Below are 25,903 nucleotides of genomic sequence, written 5' to 3' on the forward strand. Positions count from 1 at the left end.
GTGTACACGTTCATGAGATAAAGGGAGCACACTGTACTCACTGCTGAGTATTACGGCTGCTCTGCTTGTCTATACACCGTCTACGTGTGTTTATGTGTAGCCAGGGTGTCTTTTTTTTTTTTCCCTGCACGGAGAACCTAAACGCAGCTGTGTTGTTCACATGCTGTACTCAATGCAATAATAAATCAGTTTCAGCACTGTTGCATCAGTGATAAGTGTAAAGGCAGAATCAGTCCAGGGTGGCAGTGAGACAAAACGCAGCAGGATGATGGGCTAGCCTATTAACTCTTGACATTAAAAGCATAATTTAAATTAATTCTGATTAACTGCCATCGCAGTCATCTGAAAGCAGCAGGTCTGTGCTCATCTGCAGCCTGAAATTGGAGTGAATTGTCAAAACATTAATATGCGATTCACATTCAGGGGTTACATTCATTAAAATTTTGTGCAACAAATACCAGTCAGCTTCATATCAGAATCAGAATCAGAATCAGAATCAGAATCAGTTTTATTGCCAAGTATGCTTTCACATACAAGGAATTTTTTCTGGTGATTGGTGCAATTGATCAGCAACAGTGGGGCTCTCTAGCCTTGTTGATGAGGCTAATAGCAGATGGGAAGAAGCTATTTTTGTGGCGAGAGGTTTTGGTCCTGAAGGACCGCAGCCTCCTGCCAGAGGGGAGTGTCTCAAAGAGTTTGTGTCCAGGGTGGGAGGAGTCAGCTACAATCTTCCCTGCACGCCTCAGAGTCCTTGAGGCGTACAGGTCCTGGAGGGACGGAAGATTGCAGCCAATCACCTTCTCAGCAGAGTGGATGATACGCTGCAGTCTGTTATTGTCCCTCTCCGTGGCAGCAGCGTACCAGATGGTGATGGAGGAGGTGAGGATGGACTCAATGATGGAGGTGTAGAAGTTCACCATCATAGTCCTTGGCAGGTTGAACTTCTTCAATTGCCTCAGGAAATACATCCTCTGCTGAGCTTTTTTGATGAGGGAGCTGATGTTTAGCTCCCATTTGAGATCCTGTGTGATGGTGGTTCCCAAGAAGCGAAAATGCTCCACGGTAGCCACAGGGGAGTCACACAGGGTGATGGGGGTGGGTGGGGCTGGGCTCTTCCTGAAGTCCACTATCATTTCCACTGTCTTCAGAGCGTTTAGCTCTAGGTTGTTCTGCCTGCACCAGGTCACCAGACGCTCAGTCTCCCACCTGTAGGCAGACTCATCGCCATCAGAGATGAGTCCAATGAGAGTGGTGTCGTCTGCAAACTTCAGGAGCTTGACAGACTGATGGCTGGAGGTGCAGGTGTTGGTGTACAGGGAGAAGAGCAGAGGAGAAAGAACGCAGCCTTGTGGGGATCCAGTGCTGATGGTCTGGGAGTCAGACACGTGCTTTCCTAGCTTCACGTGCTGCCTCCTGTCAGACAGGAAGTCGGTGATCCACCTGCAGGTGGAGTCAGGCACGCTCAGCTGGGAGAGCTTGTCCTGCAGCAGAGCCGGGATGATGGTGTTGAAGGCAGAGCTGAAGTCCACAAACAGGATCCTGGCATAGGTCCCTGAGGAGTCCAGGTGCTGGAGGATGAAGTGGAGAGCCATGTTGACGGCGTCGTCTACAGACCTGTTGGCTCTGTAGGCGAACTGCAGGGGGTCCAGGAGTGGGTCAGTGATGGATTTGAGATGGGACAGGACAAGACGCTCAAATGATTTCATGACCACAGAGGTCAGGGCAATGGGTCTGTAGTCATTTAGTCCTGTGGGCCTTGGTTTTTTGGGGACAGGGATGATGGTGGAGGATTTGAAGCAGGCTGGCACGTGGCAGATCTCCAGTGAGGTGTTGAAGATGTCTGTGAACACTGGAGACAGCTGATCAGCACAGTGCTTCAGGGATGATGGAGAGACAGAGTCAGGACCGGCTGCTTTGCGGGGGTTCTGCTTCTTAAAAAGCCTGTTGACATCTCTCTCCAGGATAGAGAGAGACGTTCCTTTGGTAGGGGAGGAGGGGGGTTCTGATGTGGCTCTGATGTGGAGGTTAGTGTCAGGCTTGTCCCACTGTCTTTCAAAGCGGCAGTAGAACTCATTCAGATCGTTGGCCAGACGGAAGTCATTAGTGGAGTGGGGGGGTTTAGGTTTGTAGTTAGTGATCTGTCTGAGCCCTTTCCAGACAGAAGCAGAGTCATTGGCTGAGAACTGGAGCTGAAGTTTCTCAGAGTACAGTCGTTTAGCTTCTCTCACCGCTTTGCTAAACCTGTACTTGGACTCTTTAAACTTGTCCCTGTCCCCACTCCTGAAAGCTTCCTCCTTTTGCCTCCTGAGCTGACTGAGCTTAGCTGTGAACCAGGGTTTGTCATTGTTATAACTCACCCTGGTGCGTGATGGGATACAGCAGTCCTCACAGAAGCTGATGTATGACGTCACAGCCTCTGTGAACTCATCCAGACTGTTGGAAGCAGTCCTGAACACCTCCCAGTCAGTGCAGTCCAAACATGCCCGCAGATCCTCTATGGCTTCACTGCTCCACTGCTTCGATGTCTTCACAACAGGTTTACACAGTTTTAGTTTCTGCCTGTATGTGGGAATCAGGTGGACCATGACATGGTCAGAGTGGCCCAGTGCAGCCCGGGGGACGGCGTGATAAGCACCACTGATTGTGGTGTAACAGTGGTCCAGAGTGTTCCCCTCTCTGGTCGGGCAATTAACAAACTGTCTGTATTTGGGCAGTTCATGACTGAGGTTCCCTTTGTTAAAGTCACCAAGGACAATAACTACGGAGTCCGGGTTGGTCTGCTCCACACACAGTATCTGGTCGGCGAGCGCCCGCTGTGCCTCCTGCACGTTGGCCTGTGGTGGGATGTAAACACCGACCAGGATGATTGAGGTGAACTCACGGGGGGAGTAGAAGGGCCTGCAGTTTATGATGAAAGTCTCCAGGTCAGGAGAACAGTGCTGCAGGATCACTGTCACGTCTTTGCACCAGCCACTGTTTGCATAAAAGCAGATTCCTCCACCTTTGGTTTTGCCGGACAGCTCTGTGTCGCGATCCGCTCTGAAGAGCTGGAAGCCGGCCAGCTCCAGCGCAGAGTTCGGAATCGATCCACACAGCCACGTCTCCGTGAAGCACAGGACGGCAGATGAGGAAAAGTCTCTGTTCTTCTGCACCAGTAGCTGAAGTTCATCCAGTTTGTTGGGCAGTGAACGCACGTTGGAGAGAAAGATACCTGGGAGAGGTGTGCGGAGTGCGCGCCGGCGGAGACGCGCAAGCGCACCGGCACGTTTTCCTCTCCTCCGGCGTTTCACTGCGAGAGCAACGGTCAGTGCACCTCTGACCAAAATGTCCAATAATCCCACAGATGAGTCGAGAAAAGTAGGAAAAAAATCCACTGGAGTTGTTTCTCTGATATTAATGAGCTCTTCTCTGGTGAAAGAGCTCCGGAAACCAAGGCAGAAAACTGGATTTATAAAGAAAATAAGGCAAAAAAATGCGCACCAAAACACCGAGGCAGCCATCCGCGGCGCCATGGCAACAGAAGATACATACATACATACTCATATTGCACTCAGCCTCAGTTTATGCAAATCAGTATTAATTTTAGCAAAAAAAAAAGAAAAAAAAGAAAATGAATTGGTCTCTTTCAGAAATGTGCTGGCATGACTGTGAGGTTGGCACATTCATGAAATTAATATGGCTTTGCCCTGATGTGAAAATGATTTACTTTCCTCCAAGATGAATATACAGACTTCTGTCTTTCCGGCAATATGTGTTCTTAAAGAAACTAATACAGAATGTAAAGAAAATGCAGTCACAATACCTTAATACATTTGTATTTATAACTTTCATGAAGTGGAGAATACAGAGGAAGAACAGTTAAAGTGAGGATAACTGGGAGGCTCAAGCCACAGTCCATATACTGTTTGAGCCAAAGTGAGCTGAGTTTATTTTCCTGTTTTAAAAGAAATAAATCCAGGTTCAGTAGGTCATGGTTGAGGTACCACCCTTGCCTCATTTTGAGCCAGGAAAAACCCTGTGTACCCATGTCACTGTGTGTGTGTCTACATGCTCAGGCCAGGGTGAATGTGTGGCACGGAGCCTTGATTTGGTTAAAAGTTGAAAGCCTCACATTAATTTTAGTCTTTGTTTCTCGAGGCTGAACCCAGAAACAGATAGAGCACACAGACACGTGCATATAAACATTTACGTACATGTGATGTTGATAAAGGAGATACTTATTTTCATGATTGATCTCCATGTTTTTGTTGTTGTGGTTGCTTTTAGAGAGTATGCCTTTTGTCCTGTGACCTGTTGCTCACATGACTGCTGAGGAAAAGGCATGAATACTCTGTGTGTATCTCTACAAGTTACTGTGTTTGATGACACACAAACAGGAGACTGTTTGCCAGTCCATCACACTGTTCTTGTGACAGCCCTGACAAACATAACAGGCTTTCTACTGTGTCCTGGAGATATTGATACTGTCATTACATTACGATACCCTGCGGCACTGGCAGATAAGTGTATTCATTCTAAAGTAGCGTGTCTCTGTTAGGATGACATACCTGACAATAACGTGTATGTTTCTCAGCGTCTTGAAAGAAATTGTGACAAAAATTTCCAAATGTAAAGTTAATGAGAGTGAATAAAAGAATCCATCACCATTAGGATCAGGTTTCAGGATGTTTTTATTGTTTTCCACATAAAAAGTTTATTATGTTCATGAGCGCATCTTTACTGTTATCCTCTGTTTTTGTGGGTCTGTGTTTGTCTGCCCTTACACCATCCTCTCTTTAAATTGGCAGCTTTGTTTAAGCTTCACCAGCATTCAGATTAGAGCTGTGTGTGTGTGTGTGTGTGTGTGTGTGTGTGTGTGTGTGTTTGTGCCCTCTGTGAGCTGTGCCAGCTGAGTGCGTAGTAAACACCCCTACGCCGTCCTTGTTTGACAGAGGTTAGAGAGATGCCAGGAAAGGACCTCCCCGCATGTGTGTGTGTGTGTGTGTTTGTATGCATTTGCATGCTTGCTGTGTTTGTCGGTTTGCGCGGGTGTGTATTTGTAACAGGATTAGAATCACAGGCAGGTTTCTGAAACGTTTCAGCCTTTAGATGATTGAATTCCCGCCCCTGGTGTCTTTGAGTAGCGAAACGTCTCCTGCGGTGCTGACCTCCATTTACCTCCCTTATTCATATTCTTCATCCTCTCCCTGAGTCCTTTGTATTCTGTCTCTCTGACAACCTTTACACCTGCATTAGCATAAGCGCCAGATGCCTGATTTATAGTGGGATAGACCGAAAACATGTCAGATATGACTATTATTAGCTTTGCTATTATTAGTGTTATTAGTTATAGTAGTTAGACTCTGATTTGTAAGATATAAGATTACCGAAAACAAGATATCAATGTTTTCTTCTGTTGCTGAAATGTAATCAAGTGCCCCCTCATGTACCCCACGCTGTCCTACCAGTAACACTTCCACTGTGATCTGCTGATAAGCCATTTTGCGTCACTCTCAGCATGTGTGGGCGCCCTGACGCCTGACTGACCTGAATTTACCTCTCGGACATCACAGGCCTGGAGCAGCGGTGGAAAAATCTTGGGCACACACCAAATCCAGCTTGACATATATATCACACCAGATCTGAGTGTTAGCAGCCTCCATTGTATTTAACTGGTCCGTTGACTGGTTAATGAGTAAACCTGCTGTGAACCTCAAGCCTCCACAATGCTCTGTCTTTTCCTCGTTGTCATTGTGGCATTATAGGTGTTTACCAAACTCCTTTTTTTTTTTTTTTTTTTTTTTTAAAGCACCCCACCCCTCCCTCACTGTTTGCCTTTCTTTCTGTCTTCCTTTCTTCGCTCCTCTCTGCCATTCAGGGAACCACATCGCCACATCCAATGAGTAGCTGCCCAAACAGCAAACTCTCTTTGGTAAACTGCCGCGTGTCTGCCAAGCACTGTGGGGTGGTCAAGATGTTCCTTTGATGGTGTGTTGTTTTTTGTGGACTCCTGCCTTAATGATGCCATCCAGGGCTCAAACTTGGCTGGAGACTGACTGGTTCAATCATGTCCAAGCCTTAGAATAGCTGCTTTGACGGCTTGTGCCAAACTCTGACCAAACTGTGCCTATTCATGATCCGCACCACAAGGAGTGGTTCTAGGCAGTCCACTCCTGGCTTGGGACTGGATGGACATTGGAGCACGGCCAAAGCCTAATTAATGATGGTGCTTTAGAAGAGATGAAAGCCAAGCAAAAGCTTTTGGTAAGCTAAGCAGTCAGATTCATTCAGTTGCCTTTTTAAGCCCGTGTTGCCAAACTGTTGTTGTTATTGTTGTTGTTGTTGTTGTCATCTGCATCACCACATCATGCAGTTACGTAACGCTGCTTCTGTGGTTGCAATCCAGGGTGCAATCACTGACAATCCACTTCAAATATAGTTGTTTACAGCTTCCAGGAAAACAACCAGTACTTAGTATGAAGTGCATGATCCCAGCACTGTTTAATTTAGTCATCCATGCCATCTCATTGGTCTCTTAAATTAGCAGTTACTGTGAACTATGTATTTATTTGGTGCATTTAATCCTTTGATCCAAATATGCACTTACCATTGTGAAGGCTAAAAGCTGCAGCTTGCCACATGACAATGTGGATGAACCAATCAGAAACTGCTGCATTAACAGATTAAGACAATAAAACAGTTCAGCCTGCTGAGCTGTTTAGAGACACTACAGCTTATTCCGAATAACACAACCTTCATGAACAAGGTCACCATGCAATTATAAACCTAAACAAATAGCACAATTTAATGGCGCTAAATTTGAGGTCTGCAAAGTATGAATAGTGAGGCAGTTTCTGTGTCGCCAGCAGACCGTCAGACCTGCCGTTGTATCTGTGTATTTTGACCTCATGACTCTGGGCCTGTCTCCCTTTGGCATTCGTGGTTTGTCTGGCAGTCATGCAGTCTGTTTGTCTGTCTGTCGGCAAAGTTGAACACTTCATGGGTAATCGGTCACTGTGGCACAGAGTCAAAAGGATAATATGGGCTGAGGCATTCAGGGGTCAGTGCATTACTCCGGCGGTGACTACAGTGACCCACAGAGCCAGGCCTCAGACCCGGATGACAAAAATACCACTGAAGAAGTATTAATTAATTTTCTCTTATGTCACTGAACAGTATTTTACTTTCTGTGCTTTCTCTTTCTTTCCTGCGTGCTATTATTAGTGTGCAACAAGAAGAAGAACTGTGATATGAAATGTGGTTCAGCAGATATTGTTTATCTTGTTTTTGGTCCAATGGTAAATATTTGCTGTGAATATGTAAGTTCACAGCTCTATTAGTGTGGTTTCTGTTTTTTGTTTTTTTTTTCTTTCTCTGCATCATCTCTACAGTTTCCTTCCGTGCTCTGGTAACTTTGAAATGTGTTATTGTTGTCATCAGCGGCATCAAACACTGATGATATAACACTCTTCCTGCTTCTTTCTCTGGGCTCAACAGAAATGTCATGTTCTGAAACGCCTGGCAGAATACAGTATGTCAAGGTTTCATATAGAGAAGTTGTGTGCATATATAGAGAGGTCAAGGTCCAAAGCTGATACATCTGCTTTCTCCATCAAACACCTGCTATGTAAGGTCTCACTCTCTTAAAACAGTGACAGTCATATACGTTTAAAAGCTGTTTCATTTTAAGTTATCATTAGGCTCTGTTTACAGAGTTTACGTAGTAACATTCGCACACTGAACATTTGAGCCTCATTTTTTTCATTTTATGTCAAGTCTTGAGTCACGGCGTGTAATTCAAGGTTTCCTGTTTCACAAGAGCAGTGACCTCTCTGCAGAACATTCGGGTGTAGGTGTGTTTAAAGGGCAAATGTTGCTCTGCAGGAATAGTATGTATTACTCATGCTAAACTGAATCAAAATCATTTACACAGTTATAACTGTTGGAACAGGGCCACTCAGAGCCATGACAGCTGCCTGGTTGAGGGTTGGTTAGATCTCAAAGGGGCTCTGAGAGACCAGCTATAAGAAAATACTTCTTCCAGAGAAAAGTCAAAGTCCGCACTTTGAGTTCAAAGTAAAATTTTAGAGAGGCAAAAAAATATGGTGACAAACTCAGATAGGACCCATCACAGCTGTAGTTTCAGTGCTGAGTGCAGTCATCCACACAGTATTTTACCAGCTGTGATGCCATTGTTTTCAGTCCTGCCTTGTTCTTTTGTGTCATTTGCTGCAATAAGATAATGTTGTTGTGTAGAGCCAGAGGAGGACTCGACACTAATCCTTCACCTCCTGCATTTTTTTCCATAACAGCATTTTGATATGAGGGCAGTGGATGGTTTACACTGTGATGCCAGAGTTGACAATGTCAGTGAGGTTAGCTAAGATTGCCGAAAGTTGACTTGATATTTTTTTTTTTTGTTTTGTTTTTTTTTTTGTTTTGCTTTGTTTTTAAAGATGTAGGGATTTTTATTGTTTGTCTGGAAGTCAGTTTATAACATAGCAAGGATGAAAAAGATTTTATTACAGCTCTGAGATTTCTGGAAATATGTTTTATTACAGCCAAAGGGGTCAGATTTTTGGCAAAGGTGGCGCAGTATTTGAGCGAGGCGGCCTCCTCCATATTCATCCCTCACTATAAACAGTGTGCTTAATCCATTCTGCACCACTGGGCCTCTCTGCCTGCAGTCTTAACTCTTGCAGCATGAATAAGGCAAAATGCACTTAAATGTCCAACACCTGTTACATCAGCTGGCATGACAGGTCAGCTCTGCGTGCTGAACTGAGATGTATGGTTCATGTAACCTGGGATAGAAGTATCTGGAGCTTACATTGGTTCTCCCTCACCTAGTTTTGCTGCTGATTGGTCGCAGTTCTAACGTCACAATCCACCACTAAACTGAGAATTATTCCTGTGATCACAGCATGTGCGAGCAGGACTGTGGGATATCCCTCCTGACATGGTGTGAGCAAACACTCAGTGGTATCGCTTTTGAAAATGTCTTCATCCAAAGTGTTAAGGTGCAATGACAAGAAAGGCGTTTCCTTTCAGTGCGGGTCAGGACTTCATGTTCCCTGTTCCTCGTTGTTTCAGGAAACTTGTCATATAACCTATACAATTAAACCCAAACCCCTACATTAACAAAATGTTCAAATATATGGATGAATGAGAGGAAAAAAACATTATTTAAATTTAAATTCACTGCCTGTAAAATCCTTGTTTTCTACATATACACAAACTGAGTTGTAACATGATGAGATTTGACAGGATTTATTGCGCAATTGTTAATGTTTTATTTTTATCTTTGGGTGGTTTTGTTATCCACTTAAATACAAACACATTGTCACCTGTCTTTCATTTCATTGTGGCCCAAACCACCTTCTTATACTCTGAAAGCTCCTCTGGTGTGATTGTCTCCGTAACAACACTGTAACCCAGAGAAGGTGAAGAGAGTGTGTTGTCGCTACACTGTGTGGCACCGTGTGTGGACTGGTGCATGTGTTTACTTTCACTGAATCTGGAGCAGTGAGAAGATCAGTTACAATCAAGTGATATTCGTGGTCTTATTGGTCACGGTCTTACCTCTTGATTAAATCCAAGATAGGTTTGCAACCTACTTTCTGTGGGTTCTTTTTTTGATTGAAACAGTTGAAAATACAGATTTTTCATTTTTGCATTGATATGGACACAAGCCATTAATATGAGGAATTTAATTTGTAGGGATGGGTTCTGTTGAATGTCAAACTTTCCTTATTTGGCTTGTGTTTGTTTGTCATTCTTTCTTTGTGCAAATGTTTTAATAAGACCCTTCCTTTATCCTCCATTACAGTCATCCTGACAGACGAGGAGGTTCAGAGAAAGAAAGAAATGATACTAAAGAGGAAGGAGGAAGAGGCGGCCCGGGAGGCGATGAGGCCTCGGCTGAATGAGGAGCAGGCCCGTATCATTTCCTGCCTGGTGGAAGCTCACCACAAGACCTACGATGCCTCCTATTCTGACTTCTCCCGCTTCAGGGTTAGTCCATCTTTTTTCTCTTCTCTCTCTTTTCTCCCAAAACCACAGGCACATTATCACTGTTGCAGCTGAAATCGCTTTGTTTCCCACCATGAATGCAGATGGAGCAGCTCCTGATGCCACGCAACAGAAAGTGGGTTCCCTGAAGCACAGCTTCTGGACATTATACTACACTTTTCCCATAGTAGTAAATTGATCATTATTAACAGGCTGCTAACTTGAAAATGGATATTGAATAAACTGTAGCTTCTGTTACCATAGAAACTAAATTTGAGGCTAAATGAATATTGAGGCTAAATGCTAAAGAACTGTCATAATAGGATGTGGATACATCCTCAAAATCACAGAAGGGGTTCTGGGAGGCGGTAGTTACAGCCAGATTTATTAATGATAAACATATGTATGGCACATATTGCAGAGTAAAATGAGTGTACTGTGTATGAAAGTAAAGGCGGTCAGAACCCCTCCTGTGATTCTGAGATAGCTGTAAATAACGCCTGTAACCACAGTCATATTTCAGAATACGTCAGCTTACACATGCCCGTGTGTGTGTTTGCAGTTTGCTTGACACCAGTAACACGAGTCACCAGAGGCGTCCCCGCCCCCCCCCCCCCAAAAAAAAACAGTGGTGTCGTATTTTCTTCCTCCGCGTTACGACTTGATACTTTTAGACGACATCCTCTCTGTGGTCCATAACAAACAGTTGGGTCGTCAGAGTAAATGAGATGAGGATACAGATTGGATGGAACGAGAAAGTCTCAAAACACTTCTCCCTGTCTCTGTGATTTATTAGTGTCAAGTGTGATTCTGTCACACGCTGCGCAGCAGACAGCCACAACCACACTCCCTTTGGGTAGTAAATACCAGAGTTTTTCAGTCGTGAATGTCAATTTGAACTGTATGTGAACCCTGAAAGATAAAGTGCCCAGTTAATCCTAAAAATAGACCATGCAGCAACCTCTGACCAGATTAAGAAAATTGAGGTGTACTTTAAAGATTAATAAAATGTGTACACACACTCCAGAGGCAATGAACTGATGTTTCATGAGAAATGTAACTATTGGGGAACTCTTAACATTAGTCTTTGAGTAAATAAGACAACACACATTTGGATTACACAACTTACTTGCCTCACTTACTTGAAGTTATAAATGATCAAACAGTGCATTTGTGCACATCCTAGGGTTTTCTACAAACCTGACTACCACTATTCTTTCCTTCCAAAAAAGTAAGTCACATTCTTCAGCCTGAAGTAGGATTACTGAGATAGCTGGACAACTGCTGATTAAAACCAAAAACCCCCTCAAATGTGGGCTGAAGAAAACAGAGTAGCTCCAAGTTTTACTCAAGAGAGTTATCCAGATAAACCTGCATCTGTGATTGTTTGTACTTGATTCTTAACTCCAGGTGGCACCGAGGAGGAGGAGGAGCCCCGCAGTGCGCCAAGTTGCGAATGTATCACAGTGAGGATGTTAATATTTGTGTCTCTCTGTGTGTGTCTGCAGCCTCCAGTGCGTGAAGGCCCAGTAACACGCAGTGCCAGCAGAGCTGCCTCCCTTCACTCTCTGTCTGATGCTTCCTCTGACTCATTCAACCACTCTCCTGGTGAGACACACAGACTCCTTCTCCTCCTGTATTTGATTTTCATGATTCAGGATTGACTTTAGTAAAGACACAGCCCTGAGGAAATCAACTGATTTAAAAACACAAGGAAGCAGTAACTCACTGTCTGCCTCTGCCTCACACTGTGTTAGTGTGCCAGAGAAAGCCCACTTCTACTCTTTTCCTTGGGAAACAAGCAGACGTGCACACAGTATGTCTGCTTGTGTCATAAAATGTGCTGTTTCATATTGTATTCATTGCTAAGACCTGTGTTTATTTATCTGTCTAGAGTATTGTTGTTGTTGTCTCCTTATTCCAGCTGTTAATTACTCGTTTGCAGTAAGAGTCAGATAACTGTGCATTTGTTTGCACCAAGATGTCAGGATGGGCGACGATCAATCCAATTCTAAAAATAGGATATGTTAAAAAATGAGTGTTTTTATTTATATTTTAATCTGTAAAAACCTGCGTATCCTCAAATTTTTAAGTTTGAAAAAGTCTGAGGTCACCAAGATTTTGTTTTATTTTGCTTATTTTTTATTAAAATTATAGCTGATAACTATAGATGATCAACTTCTAAGAAGATATTTGTTAATTGTGTTCTCATAGAATTCTCAGTATTCACTCCTGGATATTTATTTTAATTAATCTCTTACCTGCTGTTGCCTTGTAATCACTTCCTTCCTCTGCCCATCCCCTCTCCTTGCTTTCCTCCTCTGCCCTTATGCCCTAATCCCCTCCTCAAACAGAGTCAGTGGACACCAAGATGAACTTAAGCAACTTGTTAATGATGTACCAGGACGGCGCCAGCAGTCCAGACTCCAGCGAGGAGGACACTAAGCTGTCCATGCTGCCGCACCTGGCTGACCTGGTCTCCTACAGCATCCAGAAGGTCATCGGATTTGCCAAGATGATTCCAGGCTTCAGGTACAGACACTGAAATAATTGAGTTTAGTTAAGTCAAGGATTTATGGTGGTGGATTTTCTGGGATAGTGTTTCTTTTTTTTCATCGGTGAGGAGTCACCACAGACTTAAAAAAAAAATTTCTAACAACTTTTCTGAACACAGGCTGTGTGCATCTCTCTGTGGACTGAGTGCTTTGATACTTTCACAGTATTAATACAGAACCTAGACCTGCTTTAAAATCAAAAAAGACATGGACATCTTAATTACTACAATATGGAACCTTTAATGCATCTAAATTTGCAGATTTGAACTAATTTAATTTGTAGCTGAATCTTATGAGTCATTCATCAAGCAAAAGTGCCAAACATCTGTTGTTTCCTGCTCCTAAAATGTGAGGGTTTGGTACTTTTGTTTGTCTTAAATGATGCTGTATAGTGATTATACTGTATACTGCCACTTTTGGCTCTGTAAAATCATGATGGAACAATTTTCATCATTGTGTTACATTTTATAGATGAAAGGATTAATCAAGAAAATAACCTGTAGATTAATTACATTAACTGTTGTTCTGTTGTGAATGCATTTGACACCTCCTTAGAGTGTCAGCGGACTGCTGAGGCTGACCTGCAGGTCAGCAGGAACACCTTTGGTTGGTCATGATCCTCTGGTGTCATATTCCAGCCATCCTGATAATTAATCGTTATTATTCCCGCAGCTCTCAGTTTCACTCAGTCCTGGTAATAATTTGTTGACTGGTAAAATTCTGCTTCATCCGACCAGTAGCACATGCGGACACTAAGGCTAACAGCCTGAATGAGCTCCCGCCCACACGCAGAGCACAGTGATTTGCTGCCCACATGCATACAGAGTATTATTGGGAGAGATGCTATTATCGCCCCCAAACAAACAAGCTCTTCAGAGACAACGCTGGAACAGGCTGTGGCTTTAAAAATACATGCTGAGCAGAGAGATAAGTTTGTAAATGAATGCACATCCAGAGATCAGGTAATAAAGGACTAGAAATGACACATCTGCCATATGGATATACACAATGCATACATGCGGTGAAAAAGAAATGGAGACAGAACATTAATTGTTGATGTGCAGATAGCTTAGTATTTATATCAAGTTTCTCTACTGCTGACCTTGCTGCAATGCATCATGGGTATATTGTTCAAATATTTGGAGCTAAATGTCAGCTGTGAGCAGTAGGATTTCTTTGTTTACCTTGAAAATACTGCAGATATATGACAACACTGAGCTCTTTGCAGCTCGAGGCATTGACTATAGGTTCTCATATATTTTCTCACCCTGCAGCGCCAGATAAACTCTGATTAGACCTCAGCCCTCATGCTGAGAAAAGTCTGAAAACATTTTACAATGGTGGTCATGAAGGTTTTTGGTCTTCCTAAAGTTACACCTGCTTCTTTGTGTGAAGACACACATACTGCAGGGCTGTACATACAGGAAAGGCCTGAGGGAGGGGTGTGCTGAAGACACATGATGTCTGCATGTGCACTTGTGTGTGTGCTTTTGTGGCCACACATAGTTTAAGGTTGGAAACACTGTTGCTACAGTAACTATATAATACATTCAGTATGCATGCTGAGCTCCTACACACACACACACACACACACACACACACACACACACACACACACACACACACTTTAAGTATAACTTTCTGACAGATAAATACCAGTTTTCTGTTGAATGGACCTTGTTTTCAGATATAACAGTTTGTGTGTTTGTGTGTTTTAAGAGGGAGAAAGGTGTGAGGATTATTTGTCCAGAGTGGCTGTTGAGTAAATTTTCAGTTCACCTCATTTTCATCACTTGAAATTGTGTTCTTTTGTTCAGTGTTTATTTGTGGGTATAACAGAACAGACATTTGCTGTAGCACACACACTCCATGTGTGTGACAGCTCGGGCTGATTTCAAAATTTACCAGAACCTTCAGTTCTGTTTGCTTCCTGTTTGTCTCTATAGAGTTAAGTCCAGCAATGATAACTACAGTTTTTTTTGTTTGGTCTGAACACATACCTTTTCATTTTTTTCTGCTATCTGTAACTCTTCTTAAAGCAGACATCAGAAGCATTATTCTCTGCCATTTTTATTTTCACTGTAAGAGCGATTCTTAAGTTTTGCTATTGCCACATAGCCAATGTTATCATTAACAGCTGTTTACTTACCAGTCTAGAAAAAATGTTACGAGTTCAGCATTGATTCTGTTCCTATCACTTCTCTTCTTCTGCTGGAGTTAGCATGCTAATTAGCTAGCCCCGTTCCAGCTAGCACCTCTTTTCACTTTCCAATACCAAGTCACTGTAGAATCCAGTCCGTTTTATAACCTCTTGTCTTGTAAACGCAATGATGGCTGCAAGTATTGACAAGACTGGTAAAGAAATAAATGTTAATGCTAACATTGGCAATGTAGCAATAGCAAAACTTACAAATTGTTCCATTCGTCTTTCAGACCACCTGATTTGTTTGTTTTTTTTTCTTCTATTTAGAAAGTATTTCTCTTTTGTTATGTCAGACAATATTACATTTTTAAACTTACACCCAGAACATATACATTTCATTGGGATCCATAATTTTTTTTTTTTTTTTACAGGAAATGTATTGTGAAACATCTTAGAATTGGGTAATGTACTTGCCCATGTAATGGTTACACTAATGCAAAACTACTTCAAACATCTTTTTGGCCTTTGTGTTCTGTGGTGTCTGGTCATTTGTTGGTTATTTATACATGATCCAGTCAAACAGTGTGATCCAAAAGTCTAAGACCACTTTCCTATTATTCCTATAAGTCAATAGGAGAGTTCCTATGACTGAAATAAAAGCAATATGACAGAGGCTTTTTGTAGGAGTTGATACAGTATGAAGACAGCTGTTGCTCCTGAAGTCCCTGAAAAGCAAGATAAAGAAATAGAAAGAAGATGACGCTGAAGTAAAGACACTTCCAGGGACATGCACCTCCCTTGGCTCTTTCTCAGCAGGTTAAATCAGATGCATGAACGTGCTCTTACTTAACAATGCTTGTGTCTGACTGTAAACATGTATTCAGTAGCTCATACCGCATCTGTGACTGTGTGCATATTCCAGAGAGCTGACAGCAGAGGACCAGATTGCTCTGTTGAAGTCAAGTGCCATTGAGATCATCATGCTGCGTTCCAACCAGTCGTTCAGTCTAGAGGACATGTCCTGGAGCTGCGGAGGACCCGACTTCAAATACTGCATCAACGATGTTACAAAGGGTTGGTTGCATCTCACACCATTACAGTAATGAAGCAGAATCACTGGCTCTGTTTCATGTTTTTACTGCAGCACATTAACCCATACAGTATGTCTGGACTCTGATACACGTGACTGCTCAATGATGACATTGATGACTGATCACACATGGGCACTTCTCTACTTCCTCATTCAGAAGTTTCACTGAAGGCTGCGACACCATGTGCTGCATTGACAAAATGTGATCACGCATAGTGTGTGTACACAACTACACACTCTCAAAGAGAGAAATGTGTTCATTGTTGTAGCCGATGACACAGCTGTGATGTTTTTTTTCCAACCTTATATAACAGAGTCTTACAAGGATTATCCATACAGTGCTTTTCTACGCACACTTGCACATTACTGTGAGGTTTTGGCTTCAGGTGTTTTCATGGAAGCAATAAAGCAGCCACAAATACACACAAACGAGTTTATTCACTCATATACGGAGGACAGGAAGTGATGCTCTCTGTCCGCAGTGTATAAACACAGAGAGAGAGCAATGGCTCTTCAGTGAAGCTCACTGCTGTGTTTTCAGTGTTTTCATTCACAAGTCACAATATGTTTCCCTGCCTTAGTGTGAGAAGATGTAACCGAGTCTTTGTGTCGTCCTGCGCAGCGGGTCACACTCTGGAGCTGCTGGAGCCGCTGGTGAAGTTCCAGGTTGGTCTGAAGAAACTCAACCTGCACGAAGAGGAGCATGTGCTGCTCATGGCCATCTGCCTGCTCTCCCCAGGTACTGCTCGTGTTGTGTGTATTTGTGTGTTGATGTTGTCGACTGTCTACTAACACCACCATTTCATCACAGTATACACAGTGCAGCACAGGGTTTGTGTTAGTGTTAAAATTGCTTGCACTAAATATTAGTGTGTGCCTGACACTGCTAATAACTCATGAAGAAGCTTTTCATGGAAGACAAAATTGAAATATTTGTCAAGTTGAAAACAGAGAATGAAAATAACCACGAGGTCATCAAGTAGCAAGGCTACTTCATCTAAAACATTTCGAAGGCTGTTTGTTTTCACTATGTCTAATGTGAGTCATTGCGTCAGTTTCTGAATAGCCTTCTACCTCAAGGCTTGAGGAATGTTATTCAGCACCAAAACTTTCTAAATAAATAAAATGAAGTGAGTCTCCTTGACCTTTTGAATCAAATGGTGCAGTTTGTCAGGCATAACTCAGTCATCAGAGCACACAAACATCTTACAGGCTCTGTCAGTGATAGAGGTATCTCCATACACAGTACACAACAAAGTAAACCCTGGTCAATATCACAAAAATGCTGAAAATAATTCCAAATCATGTCCATGTAATAAAGTTGTATTTGCCTTTAGCCAAAGCTTAGGAAGAATGATGCCACTTAATTTGAAAACCAGAGATGTTTAACTAATTAAACTATGATAAAAAGGCCATACTGTATTAAAGAACCAACTGCAGCAAAAGTCAGTGGGATTCAATTCTTTTATTTGTTTATTTGTTTTATATTCTATATGTCCACCTTTACTTTTGATGCCAGGTACGATCCTCCTGGGCCTGGATTATACCAGTCTAACACAAATCTGTGAAGAGATTCCTCTCAGCTGCTCTCTGCTGGAGGCGTTTTGTTGCTGCACTTCCTGCTTTAAAATACTCCAAAAGTTTTCAGTACTAACTGTAACGGCAGCATGATGCAGATGAACCAAAATGTAAACAAATACAGGTTTACATCGTATAAATACAGTTGCATCTTATATTCATTCAAATGGAAAAGAAAAACGATACAAAAATGTGCTTTTTTTGTTTGTTTCACACAATCAGTAAATTTACAGGACTGAGGCTCACAACATGGTTGCAAAGAGTGTTTAACTCTCCTCTCCTCTCTGTTATAGTTATTGTCGTGCCACTCGCATAATATGGCAGTTGTTGTCATCCCTTAGTGGCGCAGTTTATCCTGAAAACAACATATGTCATAAATGCTGTGTATGTAAAGAACAAGTGAAAAGCAAAAAACATGTATGGGTTGTGCAAAGACCATCATACCAATTTGCTTATTTTGAATATTTTCTTTTTGGCAAAACAAAGCATCACACTGCTCTGACTGATGTTCTCCTTCTCTTTCCATCCATCCACGTTCCTACTGAAACTTCAACCTGTTTTACACTTCACCCCGTGTTCCCCTCTCCCTGTGCCCCTCTTTGACTCTGCTTGGTTGTCTGCTTGCCTGTTCCTTTGCTCTTTGACCTCCCTCATTGTGGACATGTATGTACTCCCCACATTCCACCTTCTTGCTTCTCCAATGGCAGATCGTCCAGGTGTCCAAGACCACGCCCGCATCGAGCAGCTCCAGGACCGTCTGTCAGAGGCGCTGCAGGCCTACATCCGGGTCAACCACCCAGGCGGACGCCTCCTCTACGCCAAGATGATCCAGAAACTGGCCGACCTGCGCAGCCTGAATGAGGAGCACTCCAAGCAGTACCGCTCGCTCTCCTTCCAGCCCGAGCACAGCATGCAGCTCACCCCACTGGTACTGGAAGTGTTTGGCAGCGAGGTGTCATAGCAGAGGAGTTGGCAAGCATGTAAACATACACACCTTCATCACACACAGGATGATTAACCAACCCTTACCGCCTTTTCACCGAGAAAACCCCAGCCTCAATACATCCCTGGACATGTGGGAGAAAGATTAATATTCAGATAGGTAGACAGTAACCTTCACCTCTTCATCATTGGCCCATCCTCCTCCTCTTCCTCCTGACCTGAAGGAGGAGTCAGATCAGGGTTCAAGACACCTGAATATGCTGTGGATGTCTGCAGCACTCGGATAGGGTTTGCAAACACAGTACCACATTACATTTCATTAGGTCACGTGGAGATCCTGACTCAGAGACATCTGGAACAGCTGGACATCCCGATCCTCCCCGCAATCCACAAACTCCAGATTTGCCTTTTCTCATCACCACCTTTCCCCAGACATCACTTCTAGATTCCTGCCATTTTTTTACAGCGGAGACAGCTTGATGGGATGTGACCGTCACATCCATTTTTACCGTCATCCTCATGACATTGCTTCATGTTCACATCATCGTGATGACAGCCAGGAGCAGATACACAGATTTACATCGATTAACCATGCTGGCACTTGTGAGGTACAGATAAACTGCTAGCAATGTTACTTCACTAGTGTTAGGTAGCTACAAACTATTAGTTGACAGCAAATACATCCAAATATATTAAACATCAACATGGCCAGCCATGGGCAAGCTTACAGTAATATCATGGAAATAATACTTGGTTCACTGGTTTAAAAATACTTGGTGAAGATGGGAGGCTAGCAGGTGTGTTTTCCTGCTAAGCCCTGTGTATCTGTGTAGGAGAGGTCTCAGATGGTCCGATGAAGTGAAGAAAGGAATTTAAAGTAGGAATGTTTCAGTGTAGAAATGGTGGGAGAGGAAAGGTGAGATTCGGAGGAACAAGTAAAGGAGATTGGGTAGATGGAAGGAGATGATATGGTTGGAATTCCCTGTTCACAAGACAAAAGGGAATTTCACAAAACAAGAATGTATGTATAATGCTATATAAATATAAATGATACGTATAAGCTGATATATATAAATATATATATATAGAAATATTTAAGAGAGCAAAACATGGTTGCTTCCATGGAAGCAAGCAGTTCTGAGTGTTGTATAATGTAGAGGATTCGAAGGCCCCTCCTCAGTTGAGTGTGTATGTGTAATCTTTCAAAAGATAGATGTATACACACATAAGAAAGCGCTGAGAAGTGTGCGAGGAGTCCTTCTATTTTTGTGATGTGTGTACAGTATGAGAATATTGATGGACCACAAGGGGGTGTGTGTACAGGCTCTGACTGAGGGTTTAGTGCAGGGAAGCACTTCACTGTTGGATTTTGTCGTTATTGGACCTGTGAAGTTTGTAGACTGACATACGCAAACACAAACGTCATATTTCGTGGATAGTGATTATCCAAAAAAAAAAAAATTTGTTCGGCTGGTTAGATTGCTGCTAAGACAGTTAGAGCTAGATAGTTGGCTAGAAACCAACTACCGGCTGTTGCCTCAGGGAAAAGTTTGTCTGATGATATTGTGTACTTGGTGTTTACGGTGTGTGTGGCGTAAGCTTACAATCATAAGACGGAGATTGTTTTTGAAGCTCTAGGCATCACTGTGATTTCTAATCATACTAAATAACAGCATAAGTAAGCTACAAGTGAAACTTTTTAAAACGGATTACTACAATGTTTTCATTCCTAAGCTTCTGTTCAACGGAGAAAAAAAAAACTCCTCTTATGAAATGGTTTGCATTATCGTACAATGCATTACAGATCATTACAGTCAAAGCTGACATACCCATTAAATGGCAACATTTAAAAACACAGTCGTCTGTGTTGAAACATTGCTTGATTAATATCAGCCTTAAGTTCAGTTTGTTTTTCTTTCTTCAGGGCAAAGTGAATCTTCTACAAATGGTAGCAATATACAGTAGTTGAACTATGTATAGTCTGTAGTGTTTTTGGAATGAAATCCTTCAGATGCTCTTAACAGCAGGACAGGAGTTATGAAACAGAGAAAGAAGAACTTTTTTATATTCAGTATAAAATCAAGCCTCATGCCGTTTTGTCACATATATATCATTTCAACACCAGCCGCATAAGCGAGGTTTAGGATGTTACTTTTCAACATCACTACATATCATTATCACATTTCTGTTGACACGGTGCATGCTCTCCCCTCACGCAGGCCTGGATCACCCCCTTGTGGACAAACTTTGTAAATACCACTTGCTAAGTCTGTACATAGTTAGAGATTAATGTAGGCAAAATACTAAGAGAATTCAAATGTTGATGGCAAGATGCTCTGGAAATACAGCACTATATGCAATTAGGAGATGGTCTCTTATGTTGTATTTAACTAGAATGCACAGAGATGGCAATCCTGGCGAGGTGACTGAGTTGTTTCAGGGAGCACTGAAGAAACATGTCGGAGTTAGGTTTGACCAGTACGGCTTTTTTGCAAGCTGATATTTTTGACTGGAAGTGGTAGTGGCCAATATTCCCAAATTCAAATTAGACCAATTTCATATCAACAAAATGCAGAATGTTTCACAGACCAACATGCATGCATGAGAGAACATCAGGAAAGCAATCTGGCCAATATAGTCCCCAGTGAAGGGCCAGCGTTGGTCCAACCCTGTTTTGGGTGATTAGCTCTAATTGAAATGAACATTAGTGCAACGATGGGACTCAGAAACCTAATATGTTGTAATTGCAAAGGCGTCATGTGACTGAACATTCCCAGTGGTGGCTGTGTTGAGCATTCCAACTGGCTGAGTCTCACGCACGATCTACACACACAAACATCGGTGTGAACCTCCTTCACTCTCCGGCAGCCTTGTGAAGGCACCCAGCGACTCAGTGTGTCACCACAGGAAGTGTCCCCTCTGTGCGTTCCAGGCTTATGGATGTACGTCTTTTCTCTCTCTCTCTCTCTCTCTCTCTCTTTCTAAAGTCAATTGATAAGCTTTTGACAATTATACAGTATATCCATAATATTTTCATTTTGGTGAATTTTTTTTTTTCCCCTGTTTTCTTTTGTTCTTTTCAAGATTGTCAATTGTAATGTGTGTCAGAATTTGCTGTCTAGCTAGTGCTTGGCTTGCTGCGCTGGGATGTCATTTTAATGAAGCAGACATAAGCAAAATGGACTCCTGGAGCCTTTTCCAAGTGCAAATGAACAAGCTCACCTTCCCTGGTTCCCTTCATTTCGACTCAGTGTATACGGAATAGCCCTTAACTAATGATGTGGCTTCACCTTCTCGTTTGGACAGGGGAGGGACACTGGCACTCATTCTCCTTCCTTTTCCTAATGGAATAACAAAAGACTTGTCATTGCCGCCATGTTGTACCTGGATCTGTAGCCACACAGTGGAGCTAAATCTTTGTTATGGAAGCGCGGTCCCCAGCTCTGTATAAAAAAACAAAACAAAAAAAACCTACAACCTCTCCAGAAGCAGGATGTCAAACACAGTCAAGTGTTCATAAACTAACACTGCCTCAACTGACTGACACAGGATTTAGCCAATGGCAAACTGTTGCAGCATCTGCATGGGCGTGCCTCTTCATTCATCACCCAACCATCTAACCGCCTCTTTCTCTGCGATAGCCAATTACAGCAGGATTACTCTTCATAGCTTTAACTCGGCAGCCAGTCCGGCTCTGCTTTTTGGAAATCTGTGGTGCACCAAGGGCTGATGGGAGTCTGAGATTTAGTGGACGTGTGATGACATGCATGACGGTGCAGAAAGAAATGGCTCCTTTGTCTGTGTTTGACCCAGAAACCCCTTAGATTGGACATCCAGAAGACTGTGGAGAAGTTGTAGACCGTAGGAGATACAGTATTTTGCAATTGAGTCGCCACAGGCAGATGTAGTGATGTGCTGTACAGGCAGAGTGTGCAGTGACTGAAGAGATGTCGCCTCCTTAACCCAAAGCGTGACATTTTACCTTTCTCACTACTCTGTGTCTCGCATTGCAGCTCTTGACATTTTTAAAGAATAGTTGTTGAATGACATAAAAAAAGTGGACTTTTTACATACAACACCAACACCTACATCATCTGTTTAAAAAGGAATACAGGACAGGGTGACAGGGCGAGAGCTCAGTTGTGAGGGTTCCAAGAGTGAAATATCACTTATGTAACTTTGCTATGCTGCTGATGGACATTTCGCTGATGTGTATAATTTCTTTCGTTTCCATTATTAATGGTTAAGTTTTAGGTTGTACATGGAGAATGCTAAGCCTGCAAGACAAATCTGACTTAGTAGTTTTACACTAACAATTAACACGAGGACTGTAGCTGATGCTAGAAGCCATTAACACTCAAATGGACCCAAACGAAGCTGAAGTCTCTCTCCCCTCTCACCCCTCCTCCCCTCAACCCAGGTCAGCAGCTCCACCTCAGTAGCCTTACTTACAGAAACCTCACTCAGCTGGAAGCATTGAACAGATACCTCAATCATTTACAGAATGACTTTTTTACAATAGCTTTTAAGGGAACCAAACATAAACTCATACCACACACACACACACACACACACACACACACACACACACAGTTCAACTCTTTCCTCAATCTTTGCAGTGTTTTTACGTCAGATATACAGTGAACTAGTTGCCAGTTGTTGTGTGAAGAAGAAGATTGTCCAGTAGAATCCTGTTGCCAGTAGACCAGTCAGTATACCAGTGGATCCCAATGTTTCTAAATGTTAACTGTCACTCTCCAGTTTTTTTCTGCTTTACTCACTTGATCTTCATCTCTGCCTCATTTCTGGGTTTTCTGTCCTCGTTGTCTCTCTGTCTCTATGAACAGATGACGTGCCGCTAAGCTTTGGCGCTGCGTTTAACCAAACATACTACCTCTCCCTTCCGCACATATATATATATATATATATATATATATATATATATATATATATATATATATATATATATATATATATATATATATTTTTTTTTTTGTCAGCATGATATGTTTATTATAAAAAGCATCTGTTTTTATTTTAACACTAATTTAGAAGGGTTTTGTGTATATGTACAGTATATTCCTTTTCAAATGCTGGATAATTTTTTTTTAATTTTTTTTTTTTACCTCAAATCTCAATATAAGCCTACAAATCTTAAAGTCAGTAAATCAGAGGCCTCTTTAGCATTGCCTCACCTCTGGAGTGTGTAAATGCAAATTAAAAACTTTGCATGGAAGTAAGGCTACATTCACATAGCAGCTGGAAAATCTTTTCATTCTTTATACATGTAACGCAGATGTGATATTTTCTAATGATTTTGAATGAATCGGTTTCCATTTTGACAACATGAGTCTGTGGAACAAAGACATAAGTTAATAATGTTATATACCCCAGGTACATAACTCAGTATATCTTATTCATTATCCATCAGCCTGTCCTTGTAGGGTTGCTGGAGCCAATCCCAGTTGATATTGGGCGAGGGCGGGCTAAACCCGGGACATGTAGAGACAAACAACCATTCACACCTTCCAAATGACCTAAGTGTGGGAAGAAGCCGGAGTTCCAGGAGAGAACCCACACAGGCATGGGGGTAACATGCAAACTCCACACAAAAAGGCCCCAGCCAGCCAGCTACAGTTAAAACGGGAAGACACATCTGAAAAAAACTTGGTTTATAATCTGAGTTTGTAGAGAAACAATGACGCAGACAAGACAAGTGATAAATTCACATAGAAGAAAGAATAAGGTTATGAATGTCAATGTGTTCATTTACTCTCCTCTCATATTTGTGCACTAAAAAAAGTTAGATCTAGGAGCCAATATTAGCTTAAATAGTGGAATCAGGGGAAATAGCTAGCCTAGTTTAAAAAAACACCTTAGACGGACATTGTTACCCTGGGACACAGGCAGGCTAGCTGCTTCCCGTGTTGACTCTAGAATAACTGTCTCCTGGCCGTAGTTTCATGTTTATTGTACAGATGGGAAAGTAGCGTTAATCTTCTGGTGACTGTATCTCAGCAAGAAAGCAAATAAGCATATTCCCCCAAATGCCAGACTATTCCTTTGAATAACAAAGCTGCTTAAAAAAAGGAAAAAAAAACATCTGTATCAAAGCAGACTTTAAAAAAAAAGGATTAAAAGAAACAGTGAGTTTAAGAAGTTAATTACTTAGAGGGGTCTAAGGCAAAACATTCTGTCAGCTTGAGTTGCTCAGGCAGGCTAATCCAGAGCATGCTGGGATAGAGATGAAACCTGCTATGTAAATGTAGTGTAAAACCTCATGTCCGCTCATCGGCGCACACTTCAGAGGCACCAAGAGAAAGAGGAGGCAGGCGGTCCTGCTCGAGTCGAGGACCAGCCTCCAAAAAAAACCTTTGATGCTACTAAACTGACAGGTGGCGTTGTCGTAAAATGCCACCTGATTTGTGTGTCGTCTGATGGGACTCCGCGGAGCTGCTTGTTTTCTTTGGGCTTTTCTGTAGAGCTGAAAGTGCAGGATTAGCGCCACACCAGCTCGAAACCTCTTCGTCAGGCTTGTTGCGGACGCTTTCAGCTTTACACAACCGCTCAGAGATGAGAGATGGAGGTCTTTGCATTGATTCACACTGACTCAAATAAAGGGAGTGGTAGTTTGACCTTGATAACTGCTCTGTCCTAACATCTATAAAGTAAAAAGTAGTGCTGTGGCCTGGGCGTAACACCCAATGCAGTGTGTCCCTCAGTCAGCTTCGCTTCTGTATCGCGGGTTTCCTGTGTGTTTCTCTCTAGCTGTAAGCTTTCCTCAAAGGTCTGATAAGGGTTTGTAACATTGGGATCCCATTTTCAGATGTTCTAGATACAAATAACACGTAATATATATATTATTTTTTTCTTCTTTCTTTTCTGCTGAGTCTCACACACCCACTCTATCCCAACCTCAGCACTCTGCCTTCTTCTGACTCCCCCCAACTCTGGTTCTGAATCCTCTTGTTTATTTGCTGCTGTCACTCAGCTTTCAGATGAGCAGGCCTTCAAAATATATGCTGTGAATGACACACCAAGCCTTTAGTGATCACTCTTTGTATTATACTGACTAATGAATCACATTTCAGCTCTCAGCATGTGGACGTTACAGCTCTTCTAAGGTTCATCTATTACCATCAGCTGCTGTTAATAGAAAGCTGTGGACAGATGTGGGAAATCACACTGAGATTGAGTTTAATTAGATCTTAAAATATTTGATATTTAACAATGCAATTTTATTATATTAAAATAGTATCTGACTCGTGGCCTTTTGGGAAAAGGATGAAATAATCAAAAGTGACACCCAATTTGCCAGTATGGCAAGAAAAATCATTTGAAATAGATACAAGGAAGCTTATTTGTTGATGAAATTAACAGTATCCTGAAAAATGAAATGAAATTCAGTAGAATGAAAATTGAATAATTTAATTTTTGACAGATATTTGTGTGGGTCTCAGTTTTGTGTAGCTCCCACTGAATCACTGAACCTGAGGAGAGCAGGTAGATAGAAAGTCAGCTTTTCTACTGTCGTGACAGATGGACGGTTGTCGTTCATCCGTTGCTCTGATTGCATTTCTCTGCTACCTCTTTAAATATGCGCTT

At 42.3% G+C, this 25,903-nt stretch overlaps 1 protein-coding gene across 5 annotated transcripts in view; it reads left to right on the forward strand.

Annotated features, from left to right (window-relative positions):
• LOC139620187 (vitamin D3 receptor A) overlaps positions 1 to 23,255 on the forward strand; it is a 77,305-nt gene extending 54,050 nt beyond the window's left edge. For all 5 annotated transcript variants that reach the window (XM_071475482.1, XM_071475487.1, XM_071475486.1 and 2 more), the window contains 6 exons: positions 9,809 to 9,993; positions 11,499 to 11,598; positions 12,345 to 12,522; positions 15,611 to 15,762; positions 16,401 to 16,517; positions 18,064 to 23,255. In XM_071475482.1, the coding sequence (XP_071331583.1) occupies positions 9,809 to 9,993; positions 11,499 to 11,598; positions 12,345 to 12,522; positions 15,611 to 15,762; positions 16,401 to 16,517; positions 18,064 to 18,317 (986 nt within the window). In that variant the 3' untranslated portion in view covers positions 18,318 to 23,255. The remainder of the gene's footprint in view (positions 1 to 9,808; positions 9,994 to 11,498; positions 11,599 to 12,344; positions 12,523 to 15,610; positions 15,763 to 16,400; positions 16,518 to 18,063) is intronic.
• The last annotated feature ends 2,648 nt before the right edge of the window (positions 23,256 to 25,903 follow it).

This window comes from Trachinotus anak, unplaced genomic scaffold (assembly GCF_046630095.1).
Source record: "Trachinotus anak isolate AG129_WGS33_773 ecotype Australia unplaced genomic scaffold, CSIRO_AGI_Tana_v1 ptg000004l, whole genome shotgun sequence".
In the NCBI taxonomy this organism is placed as follows: domain Eukaryota; kingdom Metazoa; phylum Chordata; class Actinopteri; order Carangiformes; family Carangidae; genus Trachinotus; species Trachinotus anak.